Consider the following 14,354-nt stretch of genomic DNA (forward strand, 5'->3'; position numbering starts at 1 on the left):
AAAAAAAAAAAAAAAAAAACAATTGAGTTACTATACTTATGTTTCTTACTCTCCAATTTGATTCTGTAATGAAGGCATAGTGACTTTTGTGACCAGGATTGAGGAAAGGGTTTATTATAATGATCCCTAGTTGAATCCAATTTCTATGGCTATACTCCTTTATTAAGGACCTATTAGGCCCCGCTAGGTAGGAGGAATTCTACACTATCATACTTGCACCACGTCATTAATAATAAGCCAATTATATTCATTTTTTTCAAACAAAAGTATAATAAAAATATTTTTTTACAATCATAATGGGACATATACTCTTAAAAGGAGACATTTGATTGATTTGTTACGCCAAGTCACTAATACATCTGTTACCTTCTAGAATTTTTTGCTAGGTGGATGGTGGAGTTTACTGTTTGATGCTAATAATAGTTTATTGCGGCAACACTAGTGCCCGTCCAAATTCAAAAATCCTTAACCCGAAGATAGAAATTTCCCCAACAAAGTAAGACCAAAGAAGGAGTATTATATCGGTAAATAAACCGCATAAGTTGATCAAAATATGTTAAACACTGCATTTAACTTCGTTCCCTTAATCTCCAAAATTAGATATCAGCATCTAATTGCGCATAGATCTACTTCCGCAGGAACTACATAACCAGATGATCGCAATTAAAAAGAAACACGCTCGAATCGAGTAATCGAACCAATCACCTGCACGAACAGCTCGATCCCCCCTCGCCGCCCCCGGCATCGTCTTCCTCCCGGCGACGGCGGGCGCGGCGGGGTAGCGGGGCATGAGGAGAAGGACGACGGCGACGAGGAGGAGAGGGACGGATCTGAAGCTAATATATTTTGAAGTACTAAAAATTTCATTAGTTTGCTTTTCGCAAGATTTTTAGTTTTTAATTCCCCAAATCCGAAATCAATTTATTTACTAAAATCAAACTGAATCAGTCCAAGTGAGTTGCTTTTCCAGCTTAGTTTTTATGAAACATATGGTTTTACCATAAATGGAAATATAGATTTATCTTGCCGCACAATTTTGATTTAAATAATTTGATTATTTTTTCAATATAAAATTTAGAATAATTATTTACTTAATAAATTTATATCTGTGTAATTAAAAATACATTTAAATTTTTAAAGCTAAAGAGTTATTAGTTTATTCAAATCAAATAAATTAAAAAATTATGTAGCAAAATTAAAATTTTTAAAGATTAGATAATCAGATTAAAATAAGTGACAGTTGAGGTCAGTTGTATAAATTTTTACTTTTTTATTCGGGAAATCTGAAAAATTAGAAGAGGTATTTATTTCAAAATATGTTAAATTTTTTGATTTATTGTCTATTCTTTCTGATTTGAGTTTCATGAAATTTTTGCTAACTATATACCCAGTGCTATGTGCAGTATGCCTTTTTCTCTTTTCTTTTTTTTTTTTTCATTCTCCTTCATTTGCATTGTGACTGTAGAGTATCCTACATTGTAAATTGAAAATGATTCCGGTTACTAAAGAGAATAAATAATATAATTATCTTATACCAGAACAAACTCTTTACAAAAAAATTTCACTTTGGCCCCTAAAATTTATAATATTTTAATTTTTAATGTATCATAGTTAGAAACTTTTGTGTAATTTTCAAAAACTTGAGGGCGCCCATGACCATTGTTGGCCTCTCAATAACTCTCCCCCGATTCAGGACTAAGCAAAGCATCCTAAAAGGACTTTGATACAAGTATGCTAGATTGTTAAACATAAAAATATAAAAAAATCATTCCGGCTTAAGTTTTTGAAAAAAATAATTATTTTATATTATTTAACATTATATTAAATCAAAAGATTATGAGTTCGAGTCACACCACGCTCCTAACCTAATTGATTTTTCTCTCAATTAATTTAAGTCCGCATCAAACTCAGACATAAAGAAGAGTATTCAATATAAAAANAAAATTTGAAATTTCAAAGTTAAAAATTTTAAATTTAAAAATATATATTTAAAATTTTAAAAATTTAAATTCAAATATAGTAAAAGAATAATATGATTATTTTTTATTTATAAAACACACTATCTTTCTTATTCCATCTTACCTAACCAAACGTTATTTTTTTTATTCCCAGGAATAACCCAATTTTCATCCAAACACAAAATTGATTTAATCCCCACTTATACCTCAATTTATACCTATCCCTGGAATAGCCACTTTTTTCTTATCCTCGAACCAAACGATACCTTAAAATATTTTGCACATCTACTGTTAGATGGTAATTTATTGCTTAAACCTAATATACATGTACTACATATTTGTATACTTATTTATTGACTCTGTACTGTCATGTTATTTCTACATTGCCGCTTGTAGATTTACAATCGTTTTTTTTTTTTTTTTTTAGAAATTAGAGTGTTGAATTGAAAGTATGAGATGAAAGATGGGTTGATGAATTTGTGGTGCACAAACATACCTGTAACATTTTCCAAGGTATTGCTTTAGAAGGTATTACTGTTCATTATTTTGAGGAATAATGTATTTTATTATGAGATAATTTGTCTTTCCATGAAAAAATTGATTTTCTAGGCTAGAAGTTTGCTNTTCGAGTCACACCACGCTCCTAACCTAATTGATTTTTCTCTCAATTAATTTAAGTCCGCATCAAACTCAGACATAAAGAAGAGTATTCAATATAAAAACATAAAACATTATTATCTATCAGCTTAAATATTTAGAGAAAACAGTTATTTCGCGTTGTTTAATATAGATTGAAGCTAAATGCACAGCTAAACAAGTAGGGTGGGCAAGTCCATTAAAAATCTCTAAATGCTGCATGTAAGTCCTCTAAAACTTGCAATTTACCAGTAACAAAAAGAGATGTACCACGTGCAGGAGTATGTAACACTAGGGCGTTTGGATTGATGAATTTGTAGATTCAACGTAAGTCAAGTGTAATGGTGTTTGAGTTTCCCTGAAGTGTGATTATTTTTCTGTTGTTTGTTTTGACGTAACTCGTACCACTGAAAGTTAAATTCAATCACTTCTNAAGGTATTACTGTTCATTATTTTGAGGAATAATGTATTTTATTATGAGATAATTTGTCTTTCCATGAAAAAATTGATTTTCTAGGCTAGAAGTTTGCTTATACTCCTCACAGTACGAAATAATTGCACAAAGCTAGAGTTTTTATTTTGCACAAACTTCAATTAACCCCTCCTATGATTTACTATATTTTTTTAATTTTGCAATCGTGCGACTTACAAGTTTTATTTTGCTATCCCATAGTTTTATCTTTGTTCTACCATAACAATTTGCCATTAAATAGAACAGTAATGTAAGATTATTGTAAATTATAATAATAATATGGTTTATAAATTATAATAATTTAGTTACATGTGGTTTATAAGTTACACTATTTTAGCAATCACTTCAACAGAAGGCCCTTATAGTGATAAAAAAAAATAAAAATTTAAAAACAAGGGCAATATGTCAAAGACAAAGTTTTTTTAACCACATATTAGAAAAGTGAAAATATGCTAATTTATAGGGGGCTAATTAGAAGTTTATTATATCCTATTTTATAGCGCTATTCCATCCAAAGGCCTACATTTTAAATATGTGAGTATAAGATTTATACTGTACTTTTAAGTGGGCATAATATATATAAAGAATAAAAGCTAAATCTCAGAATCTATTCGCTGACTTATCATTCACAATATCAGTCAAAATCACTTTTCATTTGTGTAAGGGTGATTCTTCAATCTCTTTTTTTATTACATTTGTCATCTAAACAATGTCAATAGTATTAGAAGATACCACCTGAGTTTAGGGTTGAGGGTTTGTTCGTAAACTTCGATTGGCTAAAGTGGTAGCAACATGCATATACTAAATTGCGTTCAAATTTTATCCATATTTACCTTGTTCGAATCNACAACAACAACAACACGCACACAAAATAAAAACCCATATTTTTATATATATTAATTAGACTTGAAACTAATAAACTTTAATTAATAGATTATAAATTTTAAAATTTAATTAAACTGATGGATAAGAAATGGCGAAATACTAAAACAGAATGCTTTTTAGTGACGGATGTGTACCACGTAGGTTTGTCCACACGTGATCCCAAAATAAGTAGGAATTATAGGAAAAAGTAAAATAAGGTAGGTAAATTAAGCATACATGTTTTTGGGTCGGGCAAACTTCGGACGTCGTGGACGAAGAGTGAGAGGTTTACGCTACTTGTCGTACTAAGTAGAGTTTCATAAGAGGATAGGCTTCTTCGCTGATGTTACGAGAATAGACTTTGAGAAAACCGGAAGAATTTACATACTCCAGTTAAAGAGCGTCGAGTTCGTAAAGTCTAGTAAAAACGTTGAAGGTGATTTACGTTTCACTCCTCCTAGAGTAGAACACTTAATCTAGATCGTAGTTCCTAACTCAAGGGCATGAAACAGAAAGCGAGGTTTACGCGTTTAAAAAATTACAGTTGAAAATGACATCATGCTTCACAAACAATTAAACGATCAATTTATACTAAGCTTGTTCCATTTATACCTATTTTAAACTTGCGTTAAATCATATACGTACAACGATGGTGAAATCGGTTAGCTTCAAATGCTTGTTTGGGAGTTGGGATTTGAGTCCACCATAGAAGATTATGATAACTGTAACAAATCTACTGTTTACATTATTTTTTTCTCTAACTTCTTAGTGGGAACAACAACAACAACAACATCATGATCTCTGCAGAGAGGGGTCTTTCTTTCTCATGAAGAACAGGGCATCTTCCGCACCAAGATCCGAATTTGGTTGATTAAGAGAGGAAATTTTGGGTCTCAATAGATAAAACAAAAACTTACTGCATACAATTGTGGAGCAAAGGATTTTTTAAAATAAAAAAAAAGGAGACAAAGCCTTAATTAGCAAGAGATGTTTATGTATGAATTAACGAGTGCATTTACGTATGGTAACTTGGTAACTGTTATACTTTCCTACCTGTATTGTTTGGATTCATTAGTGATATTTGCAATTTGTTATGGATTGATGCATTTAGCAGTGCAATGTGTATATATGCTTCAAAAGCGAGGTGTTTCATCAAAAAATTAATCGAATGGTTTAAGCTATAGGTTTTATGCCAAAATATTCAAATAAATGGTTCAAGTTAGGGGTTTTTTAAAAAAAAACATTTGAAGTATTGGATGGATCCTTACTTCAATCTGAGCAGTTTTGGAGTTAACAGCTTGTTTTGGATACTCTCTAATACTGCTTTTCGAAATAGAGTTGTTATAGGTGCTACTGGTGTCGACCGATAGTAGCTAGGTTAAAAATTGAAACTGTTTCAATCTTAAAACTTGTAAATAATAGTGTTTAAGATTGTTTTTGGTTTCATGTCAGCATCTATTTTGACAAAGCTGACTCTGTTTCCGGCTGAATTTGTTTTGAAATTGCTTCAGTTCGCCATTTCAATATAAGCAACTGCTAAACTTGCAAAGACTCGTAAAGATGGTAACAACAGCTGAAGTTATTCTGAATAATCGCATTTTTACAGAAGCTGTATTTATTTCAAGCAAAACAGTTTTGACAGAGCTAAATTGGTCTCAAGCAATCCGTATCTACAAATGCGGAATTAGAATTGCAGCAAAACCAAAATGATAAATATTTTTGCTTTTTGACGTAGAATCATTGGGCATACATTTCACAGTTGGAGAAAAATTGCATAATAGTAAAGTCGCAAAATCGTAATGAGAATTGGTTCACAAATAAAAGATAATTTTAATTTCTAAAATTTCTCCTTCATAAAGTTTTGAGTCATCATCCTACTCGCTTTCTTCATTAATTACCATCGCTGCCATCATCAACATGCATCTTTGATGCATCAGGATTTACCTGAAGTGAGTGAGCAAAAAAAGTCCTCCTTTAATTAAGGGACCTTGCAAAAAAAAAGAAGAAAAAAACAAGAGGTCACCCTCCTCCTCAAACACCTTCATCTTCATTGCGTTTTTATTCTTTTCCTCCTTTCCAGGCACGAGAGAGGAAAAAAAAAAAAAAAAAAAAAAACAACAACAACAAAGGGAGCATGCTTTTCTGCCTCTTCATCTGAAAATGGACACCGAAATAAAAAGATCCAAATATTTTTATAAATTGTACAATTAGGTAAAGATTGATCATTGACCCATGGGGTGTATTTCACTGGTTAGGTTGATGTGATTAGTAAAATACACTTTATTTTTATAAATTGTACAATTAGGTAAAGATTGATCATTGACCCATGGGGTGTATTTCACCAGTTACATTGATGTTATTAGTAAAATACACTTTATTTTTAAATAGATGGGGTGTATATTCTATACCCAATGAATGTATAAGTAAGAGTTTTCAAAAAAGAAAAAAAAGAAAAAAAAAAGGCATTGGCGCGTGCGTTCTCTCGAAGCTCCTCTGGAACCATCAGCNAATAAAAATTAATATATTTTTCACCAATGGGAGTCTAACGTAAAAAAAAAAAAGAAAAAGAAAAAGAAAATGATAGTATAAAGAGGTGTAAATTAAGAAAATAATTTTTTTATGGCTATTAAGAAAATCAGTGCTAATTAAAAAAGACAATTTCGAATTGTGGTGCATTGCTGAAGGGGTCTCCATACTTTTTTTTTTCCTTTTTTTTGGGGCAATCAAAATTTATACATATCAATTGCTCAAATATAATAGTATCTAAGAATAATATCGTGGGGTGAAAATCGTTTTGATATTACTCAATCTAATTGGACTCTGAAGCCAAAGATTATCGGATTTGGATTGAAATTTTACTATCCATTACGGACTCAAATTTAGATTTAGATCCGAAATTTGAAATTCTTTTGGGTTCAAATTAAGATTCACTATTCCTTTTCCAATTCGGATTCAAAATTATTCGAAACAAAAACTGATTTTGACTGCTTTTTTAATTTCTTAAGTAATGCCATTTAAGCATCTTTCAGAAATCTCAAACATCTTCATTGCATTTTCTTCACTTGGAAGAGAAAATAATAATAATAATAATAATAATAATAATAATAATAGTAATAATAATAATAAGTCCCTCCTTTTCCACCTTTTCATTTGAAAATGGACACTGAAACAACAAGAAAAAATTTCTTCAATACCCTTCCAAGTAGTTCTAATTTTATGAATACCCTTCAAAATTTTAAAATTTTCATACTTGCCCTCCAAAAGTATGGAAAAGTTTCAAAAATACTCTCACTGTCACTGTCAGTAATCTGTTATATTAACTTCAAAATACCAATTTTACCCCCTATTTTAATTTAATCACCACTCTCACAATTTTTTTTTTGAATATATGGAGACCCCTCAATTACAACCCATTATGAAATACCCTCCTAAATTTAACTTTTTAATTAAAGTCTTCTTAAATTTTATTTTCTTAAATTGAATGATTTTTTTATTATTAAATTAGAGATTTTATCTAATCTATTAATGATTCAAACAAATTTAATAATTTTAATAACTTCGTAGTATATAAAATTAAATAAGTTTCTGTTCAAAAAAGAAAATTAATAAAAACTTCAAAGATTTACTTAAATGACCTATAGTTGATAGTTTTAGTATAAATATCAAAAAATAAGTGAAAGAAGTTTGATTTTTAAACAAAAGGGAAAACTTCAAAAAACCCCTCTGTGGTTTCGTAGTTTCTCACTTTGCTCCCCTGTAGTTTAAAATGTATCAAATTGCCCCCATATGATTTCGTTTTTATCTTTTTGGTAGCTTTTTCGTTAATATTTCATTAAATTATATACAAAAAAAACTTCAGATACCCATCTAGATTTATCAAATATTCACTTTAGTACTCTTTAAATTAACTTTATCACTGATTTAAGAAAAAATAATAATAAAATTGATAAAAAAAAGAGAAAAAAGAAATCACGGGGGGCAAATTGATACATTTTAAACCACAGGGGGGCAAAGTGAGAAACTACGTAAATACAGGGGGGTTTTTGAAGTTTTCTCTAAACAAAAAGTGAACAAATTAAGGGCAAAATGGTAATTTCATATTTTGAAATAAAATAAAAAAATGCTATGTTGACGGAAGTTAGCAAAAAATAACGGTGAGGCTATTTATGAAAGCAATATTATATTTAGAGGGGCATTTGTGACATTTTAAAAATTCAATGGGTGTTTATGATATTTCATAACTTTGTGAGGGTACAAATGAAATTAACCCAAACAACAAGATCCAAAGAGCAAATTTGAAACTGATAATATTTTTATAATCTGTACAATTGGATAAAGATTGATCATTGACCCATGGGGTGTATTTCACTAGTTACATTGATGTGATTAATTAGTAAAATACACTTTATTTATTTTTAAATAGGTGGGGTGTGTATTCGATACCCAATGAATGTATGAGTAAGAGTTTTCTAAAAAAAAAAAAAAGAGGAGGAACAAAAAAAGCATTGACGCGTGCGTTCCGGCCCCCACCATAATGATTGGAGACACAGCACAATAATTGGAGCAAACATCTTCCACTGGCGGAGAGCATCCCCTTATTATCCTCTGCTTCTCTGTAGGAGGACGTTCGTATTGAGAAGGATTAGGCAGCAGCACGCGCGATGGCGGAGGGGATCGCATTCGACTTGGTCAAAGGAGTGCTGGGCAAGCTGGGCTCCGCTCTCTGGGACGAAATCGGGCTGCTGCGGAGCTTCAAGGACGACGCGGACGACCTCAGAAGCAACTTCTCGGCGATACAGGCGGTGCTTCTCGACGCCGAGGAGCGAAGCAGCGCTGGGAAGGAGACCCACGCGCTGCGCGACTGGCTGCGCAAACTGAAGGACGCCGCCTACGACCTGCTGGACGAGATCCGGACGCAACAGCAGTATCCCGAGGTGCAGAATCATCAACACCAGCCAGCTGGAAAGGTACGTGGATTTCTGTCCCGCGCTAATCCGATGCATCTGAAGTTTAAGGTCAAGATGGCGCACAGGATGAAAGCGCTCCGAGAAAAGATCGGTAAGATCGCGAAACAGAGGCATGATTTCGGTCTTGCCGAAGCTGGCCCTGGTCGGCAGGCTGAGTTCAAACGCCCTGACACATATTCAGTCGTCGACGAAAAGACAATAGTTGGGAGAGATGGTGATAAAGAGGAAATTGTGAAGCTCCTGTTAGAGACGGGCGGCGATCACGACGTGTCGGTCATTCCGATAGTGGGATTGGGAGGATTGGGGAAGACGACGCTCGCTCAGATGGCCTTCAACGACGGGCGGGTTACGGATCAGCAGTGCTTTGATCTATGGGTGTGGGTCTGCGTGTCTACTGATTTCGACATGAAGACGATTGCAAAGCCGGTGATATCTGCAGCCGGAGAGAATTGTGCTCTTGATAACTCGGATGCCGTCGCCAGTTGTCTTGTTAGGATCTTTAGCCAGAAGAGATTTTTGCTGGTGCTGGACGATGTATGGAACGAAGATCAGGAAAAGTGGGAGAATTTGAAGGTCTTATTTAAGGACAGCAAGAAGGGAAGTAAAATTTTAGTCACCACGCGGAGCAAGAAGGTTGCCACGATAATGAAAACAGTCGAACCACACCATGTGAAAGTCTTATCAGATGATGATTGTTGGACATTGTTCAAAAGACGGGCATTCGAGAAAGGGGAAGAGAACGACTATCCGAGTTTGGTGGAAATTGGAAAGCAGATAGTAGAGAAGTGTGGTGGCTTGCCTTTAGCAGCAAATGCCTTAGGAAGTATGATGCGCTTTAAGAGGACAGAGAATGAATGGTCCGCTACTAGAGATAGCGAAATATGGAGGTTGGAAGAAGGAACTATTTTACCATCATTAAAATTGAGCTACATTCAGATGCCGTCGGCTTTGAAGCAGTGCTTTGCTTACTGCTCCATTTTCCCCAAAGACTATGAGATTGACAAGGATGACTTGATCCGGCAGTGGATTGCTTTAGGCTTCATTTCATCGCATGAAACATGGACTTCGATGGAAGATATCGGGAATGAGTACTTTAACGATCTATTATGGATGTCTTTCCTTCAGGACGTGGAGGAGAATTATAGAGGGGTCACCTGCTGCCGGATGCATGATTTAGTGCACGACCTCGCACAATCTGTGGCAAAAGAAGAAGTTGCTGTTATAAGTGCAGAAGAGTCAGCAAGGATCCCAGAAGGTTGCCGCTATGCATCAATACACAGTCGTTTCACGCCACAGGTTTCAATTACCGTAATGCAAAGGTTGCGAGCTCTTCAATTTAGGGAATCTGGTTCACCTATTATGACTCTTTATAGCGAGGCAAAATGGTTACGCCTGTTGGATTTACATGATTCCAAAATTTCTATGTTGNAAAGCATTGGCGCGTGCGTTCCGGCCCCCACCATAATTATTGGAGACACAGCACAATAATTGGAGCAATCATCTTCCACTGGTGGAGGAGCATCCCCTTATCATCCTCTGCTTCTCTGTAGTAGGACGTTCGTATTGAGAAGGATTAGGCAGCAGCACGCGCGCGCGATGGCGGAGGGGATCGCATTCGAATTGGTGACGGGAGTGCTGGGCAAGCTGGGCTCCGCTCTCGGGGACGAAATCGGGCTGCTGCGGAGCTTCAAGGACGACGCGGACGACCTCCGAAGCAACTTCTCTGCGATCCAGGCGGTGCTTCTCGACGCCGAGGAGCGAAGCAGCGCTGGGAAGGAGAGCCACGCTCTGCGCGACTGGCTGCGCAAACTGAAGGACGCCGCCTACGACGCCGACGACCTGCTGGACGAGATCCGGACGCAACAGCAGTACCCCGAGGTGCAGAATCATCAACACCAGCCAGCTGGAAAGGTACGTGGATTTCTGTCCCGCGCTAATCCGATGCATCTGAAGTTTAAGGTCAAGATGGCGCACAGGATGAAAGCGCTCAGAGAAAAGATCGGTAAGATCGCGAAACAGAGGCATGATTTCGGTCTTGCCGAAGCTGGCCCTCTTGGACAGGCTGAGTTCAAGCGCCCTGAGACATTCTCGGTCGTCGACGAAAAGACAATAGTGGGGAGAGATGGTGATAAAGAGGAAATTGTGAACCTTCTCCTAGAGACTAACAGCGATCACGACGTGTCGGTCATTCCGATCGTGGGATTGGGGGGATTGGGGAAGACGACGCTTGCTCAGCTGGCCTACAACGACGAGCGGGTTACGGACGAGCTGGTTACGGGCCAGAAGCGCTTTGATCTACGGGTGTGGGTCTGCGTGTCTACCGATTTCCACATGAAGACGATTGCAAAGCCGGTGATATCTGCAGCTGGAGAAAATTGTGCTCTTGATAACTCGGATGCCGTTGCCACTTGCCTTGTCAGGATCTTTAGCCAGAAGAGATTTTTGCTGGTGCTGGATGATGTATGGAACGAAGATCAGAATAAGTGGAAGGAATTGAATGTTGTATTTAAGAACAGCAAGAAGGGAAGTAAAGTCTTAGTGACCACGCGGAGCGAAAAGGTTGCCGAGATAATGAAAACAGTCAAACCGCACCGTGTGAAAGGCTTATCAGATGATGATTGTTGGACATTGTTCAAAAGACGGGTATTCGATGATGGGGAAGAGAACTACTATCCGAGTTTGGTCGCAATCGGAAAGCAGATAGTTAAGAAGTGCGGCGGTGTGCCGTTAGCAGCAAATGCTTTAGGAAGTATGATGCGCTTTAAGAGCAGGACAGAGGATGCATGGTCCGCTATTAGAGATAGCGAAATTTGGAGTCTGAAAGAAGAGAAAACTATTTTACCATCGTTAAAGTTGAGCTACATTCAGATGCCGTCGGCTTTGAAGCAGTGCTTTTGTGACGCCCCAACTTCCCAGGAGGTCACCCATCCTAGGACTACTCCCGTCCTAGCACGCTTAACTCTCTTAACCTCTTAGGCCTTGCTACCACCCAAAATGCTTAAGCTGGGTTAAGAGTTTAGCCCTATTATATCTTGTATATAGGACTACCCGGGGTCTCACAGCTTTGCTTACTGCTCCATATTCCCCAAAGACTATGAGATTGACAAGGATGACTTGATCCGGCAATGGATTGCTTTAGGCTTCATTTCATCGCATGAAACATGGACTTCGACGGAAGATATTGGGAATGAGTACTTTAACAATCTATTATGGATGTCTTTCCTTCAAGACGTGAAGGAAAATTATAGAAAGGTTACCACCTGTCGGATGCATGATTTAGTGCACGACCTCGCACAATCTGTAGCAAGAGAAGAAGTTGCTGCTATAGTTGGAAAAGAGTCAACAGGGTTCCCGGAAGGTTGTCGCTATGCATCAATACACAGTAGTTTCATGCCACAGATTCCAACCACAGTAGTGCGGAGGTTGCGAGCTCTTCAATTTAGGAAATCTGGTTCACTTATTATGGATTTTTATAGCGATGCAAAATGCTTATGCCTGTTGGATTTACATGGTTCCAAAATTTCTATGCTGCCAAGCTCAATCGGTAAGTTGAAGCTCATANTAAGATACCTCAACCTTTCGAAGAACAGTATACAAGAATTGCCTGAATCAACTACCAGCCTCTGCAACTTGCAAACCTTGAATCTTTCACGCTGCCGCGAGATCCGTACATTACCCAAATTTCTAGGAAGGCTTACGAATTTGCGGATTTTAGATTTAGGAGGTTGCCTATCTCTGACAATACTGGACTCCATTAGCAACCTTCAGAATTTGTACACACTAGATTTGAGTTGGTGCCAAAAGGTGATATCACTTGAACCTATATGTCACCTCAAAAACCTGCATGACTTAAACCTATCATGTCTAAAATCTTTGGTGGCATTACCTGAATCCATTGGGAGCCTTCAAAACTTGCGTATTCTGAACCTTTCTTGGTGCTATTCCCTACTATCATTACCCTCATCGTTATGTCACCTCAAAAACCTGCATAGGTGCTCTTCTCTAGAATCGTTACCCTCATCGTTATGTCACCTCAAAAACCTGCATCACTTAAACCTATCGTGTCTAAATTCTTTGGTGGCATTACCTGAATCCATTGGGAGCCTTCAAAACTTGCATATTCTGAACGTTTCTGAATGCTCGTCTCTAGAATCATTACCCTCATCGTCAAGTGATCTTCAGCATTTAGAGAAACTCGACATCCGTGATTGTGGAAAATTATGTGAGCTGCCTAAAATGATCCAAAAGCTGACCAAACTTAGAGTCTTGTTAAACAACAATTGCTCGGAATTGAAGGGCATGCCCCGAGGGATCGGCAAGTTAGTTAGCTTGCAGGAATTGTCCGTTTTTGTCGTCGGCAAGCAAGACCGCGTCGAACATTGTGCCAGCATCTCTGAGCTAGAGCACTTGAAGCTTGTCGGCCAGCTGCGGATCAAGGGTCTCGAGAATGTGACGAGTCCGGTTGATGCCAAGGCTGCAAATTTGATAGAGAAGAACCTGCGGTCTTTGAAGTTGGAATGGAACGTTTTAAGCGCAGAAGAAGCCGTGTTAGAAAATCTTCAACCACATCAAAAGCTAGAGAATTTGGAAATAGGAGGCTATGGAGGCGGGAAGTTTCCTAGCTGGATGATGAACAGGATTGGCTCGTGCCTCCCAAATCTCGTTAAAATCAAACTAGCGAATATGCCCGGATGCAGCTCACTTCCGCAGCTGGGGCAACTTCCTTTTCTTGAAGAACTGACTATACGAAACATGCCCGCGGTAACAAATTTGGGCGTAGATAAGTTCCCTGCGCTGACGACACTTGAGTTGTCCTCCATGCCGGAGCTGCGAGAATGGGTGACTGTGTTGACGGTGGATGACGAAGAAGGCAGGCGAGAGCGAGTTCCCATTTTTCCGCGTCTCACTCAATTGTGGCTTAAAGGATGTCCTCAATTGAGGCCGGAGCCTTGCGTCCCGCCATCGGTTAAGTATCTGACCATTTCTAGAGCAAGCAAGGAGAATCTATCGTTGATACTCGAACGCGCGATGCCATTTGGAGGCGGTGATGCCGCCGTTTCACCCCAACCGCCACCAGATAAGGGGCTGCGGGATCTAGTAATAAACGAATGTCAGCAGCTTACCTGTTTGCCCGAGAGCTTGCGGGGTCTCACGTCCCTCCAGCGGCTGAGAATATCTGATTGTGAAGATCTTGAGAGAATTGAAGATTGGCTCGGGGAGCTCTCCGACCTGCAGTCCTTGGAGATCTGGGAGTGCAGCAGTCTCCGTTACTTGCCTGCGCACAAGATGACCACACTTCAGGAGTTAGATATTAACAAGTGCCCCCTGTTGTTCGATGCGGACGGACGATTTGTCGACACCAGTGTCGATCACATCAAAAATGTCGAAGTTGATGGGAGGTAATTAATTTGGAACTCTGACTACTCTTTAATTAATGAGCTAGCACCTTAATATTCT

General features: G+C 37.6%; 2 protein-coding genes across 2 annotated transcripts in view; both read left to right on the forward strand.

The window, feature by feature from the left end:
• The window catches only part of LOC109709120, a 117,486-nt gene that overhangs the window by 11,062 nt on the left and 92,070 nt on the right, over positions 1-14,354 (forward strand). The window contains exons 2-4 of the mRNA XM_020231189.1: positions 8,838-10,339; positions 10,451-11,785; positions 11,960-14,296. Coding sequence (XP_020086778.1) covers positions 8,838-10,339; positions 10,451-11,785; positions 11,960-14,296 — 5,174 coding nt within the window. The remainder of the gene's footprint in view (positions 1-8,837; positions 10,340-10,450; positions 11,786-11,959; positions 14,297-14,354) is intronic.
• Positions 10,414-12,014, forward strand: LOC109708582 (disease resistance protein RGA2-like). The gene has a single exon (XM_020230384.1). It carries the CDS (start codon positions 10,494-10,496, stop codon positions 11,871-11,873), a length of 1,380 nt encoding a protein of 459 aa, XP_020085973.1. The 5' UTR covers positions 10,414-10,493; the 3' UTR covers positions 11,874-12,014.

This window comes from Ananas comosus, linkage group 4 (genome assembly GCF_001540865.1).
Source record: "Ananas comosus cultivar F153 linkage group 4, ASM154086v1, whole genome shotgun sequence".
Classification (NCBI taxonomy): domain Eukaryota; kingdom Viridiplantae; phylum Streptophyta; class Magnoliopsida; order Poales; family Bromeliaceae; genus Ananas; species Ananas comosus.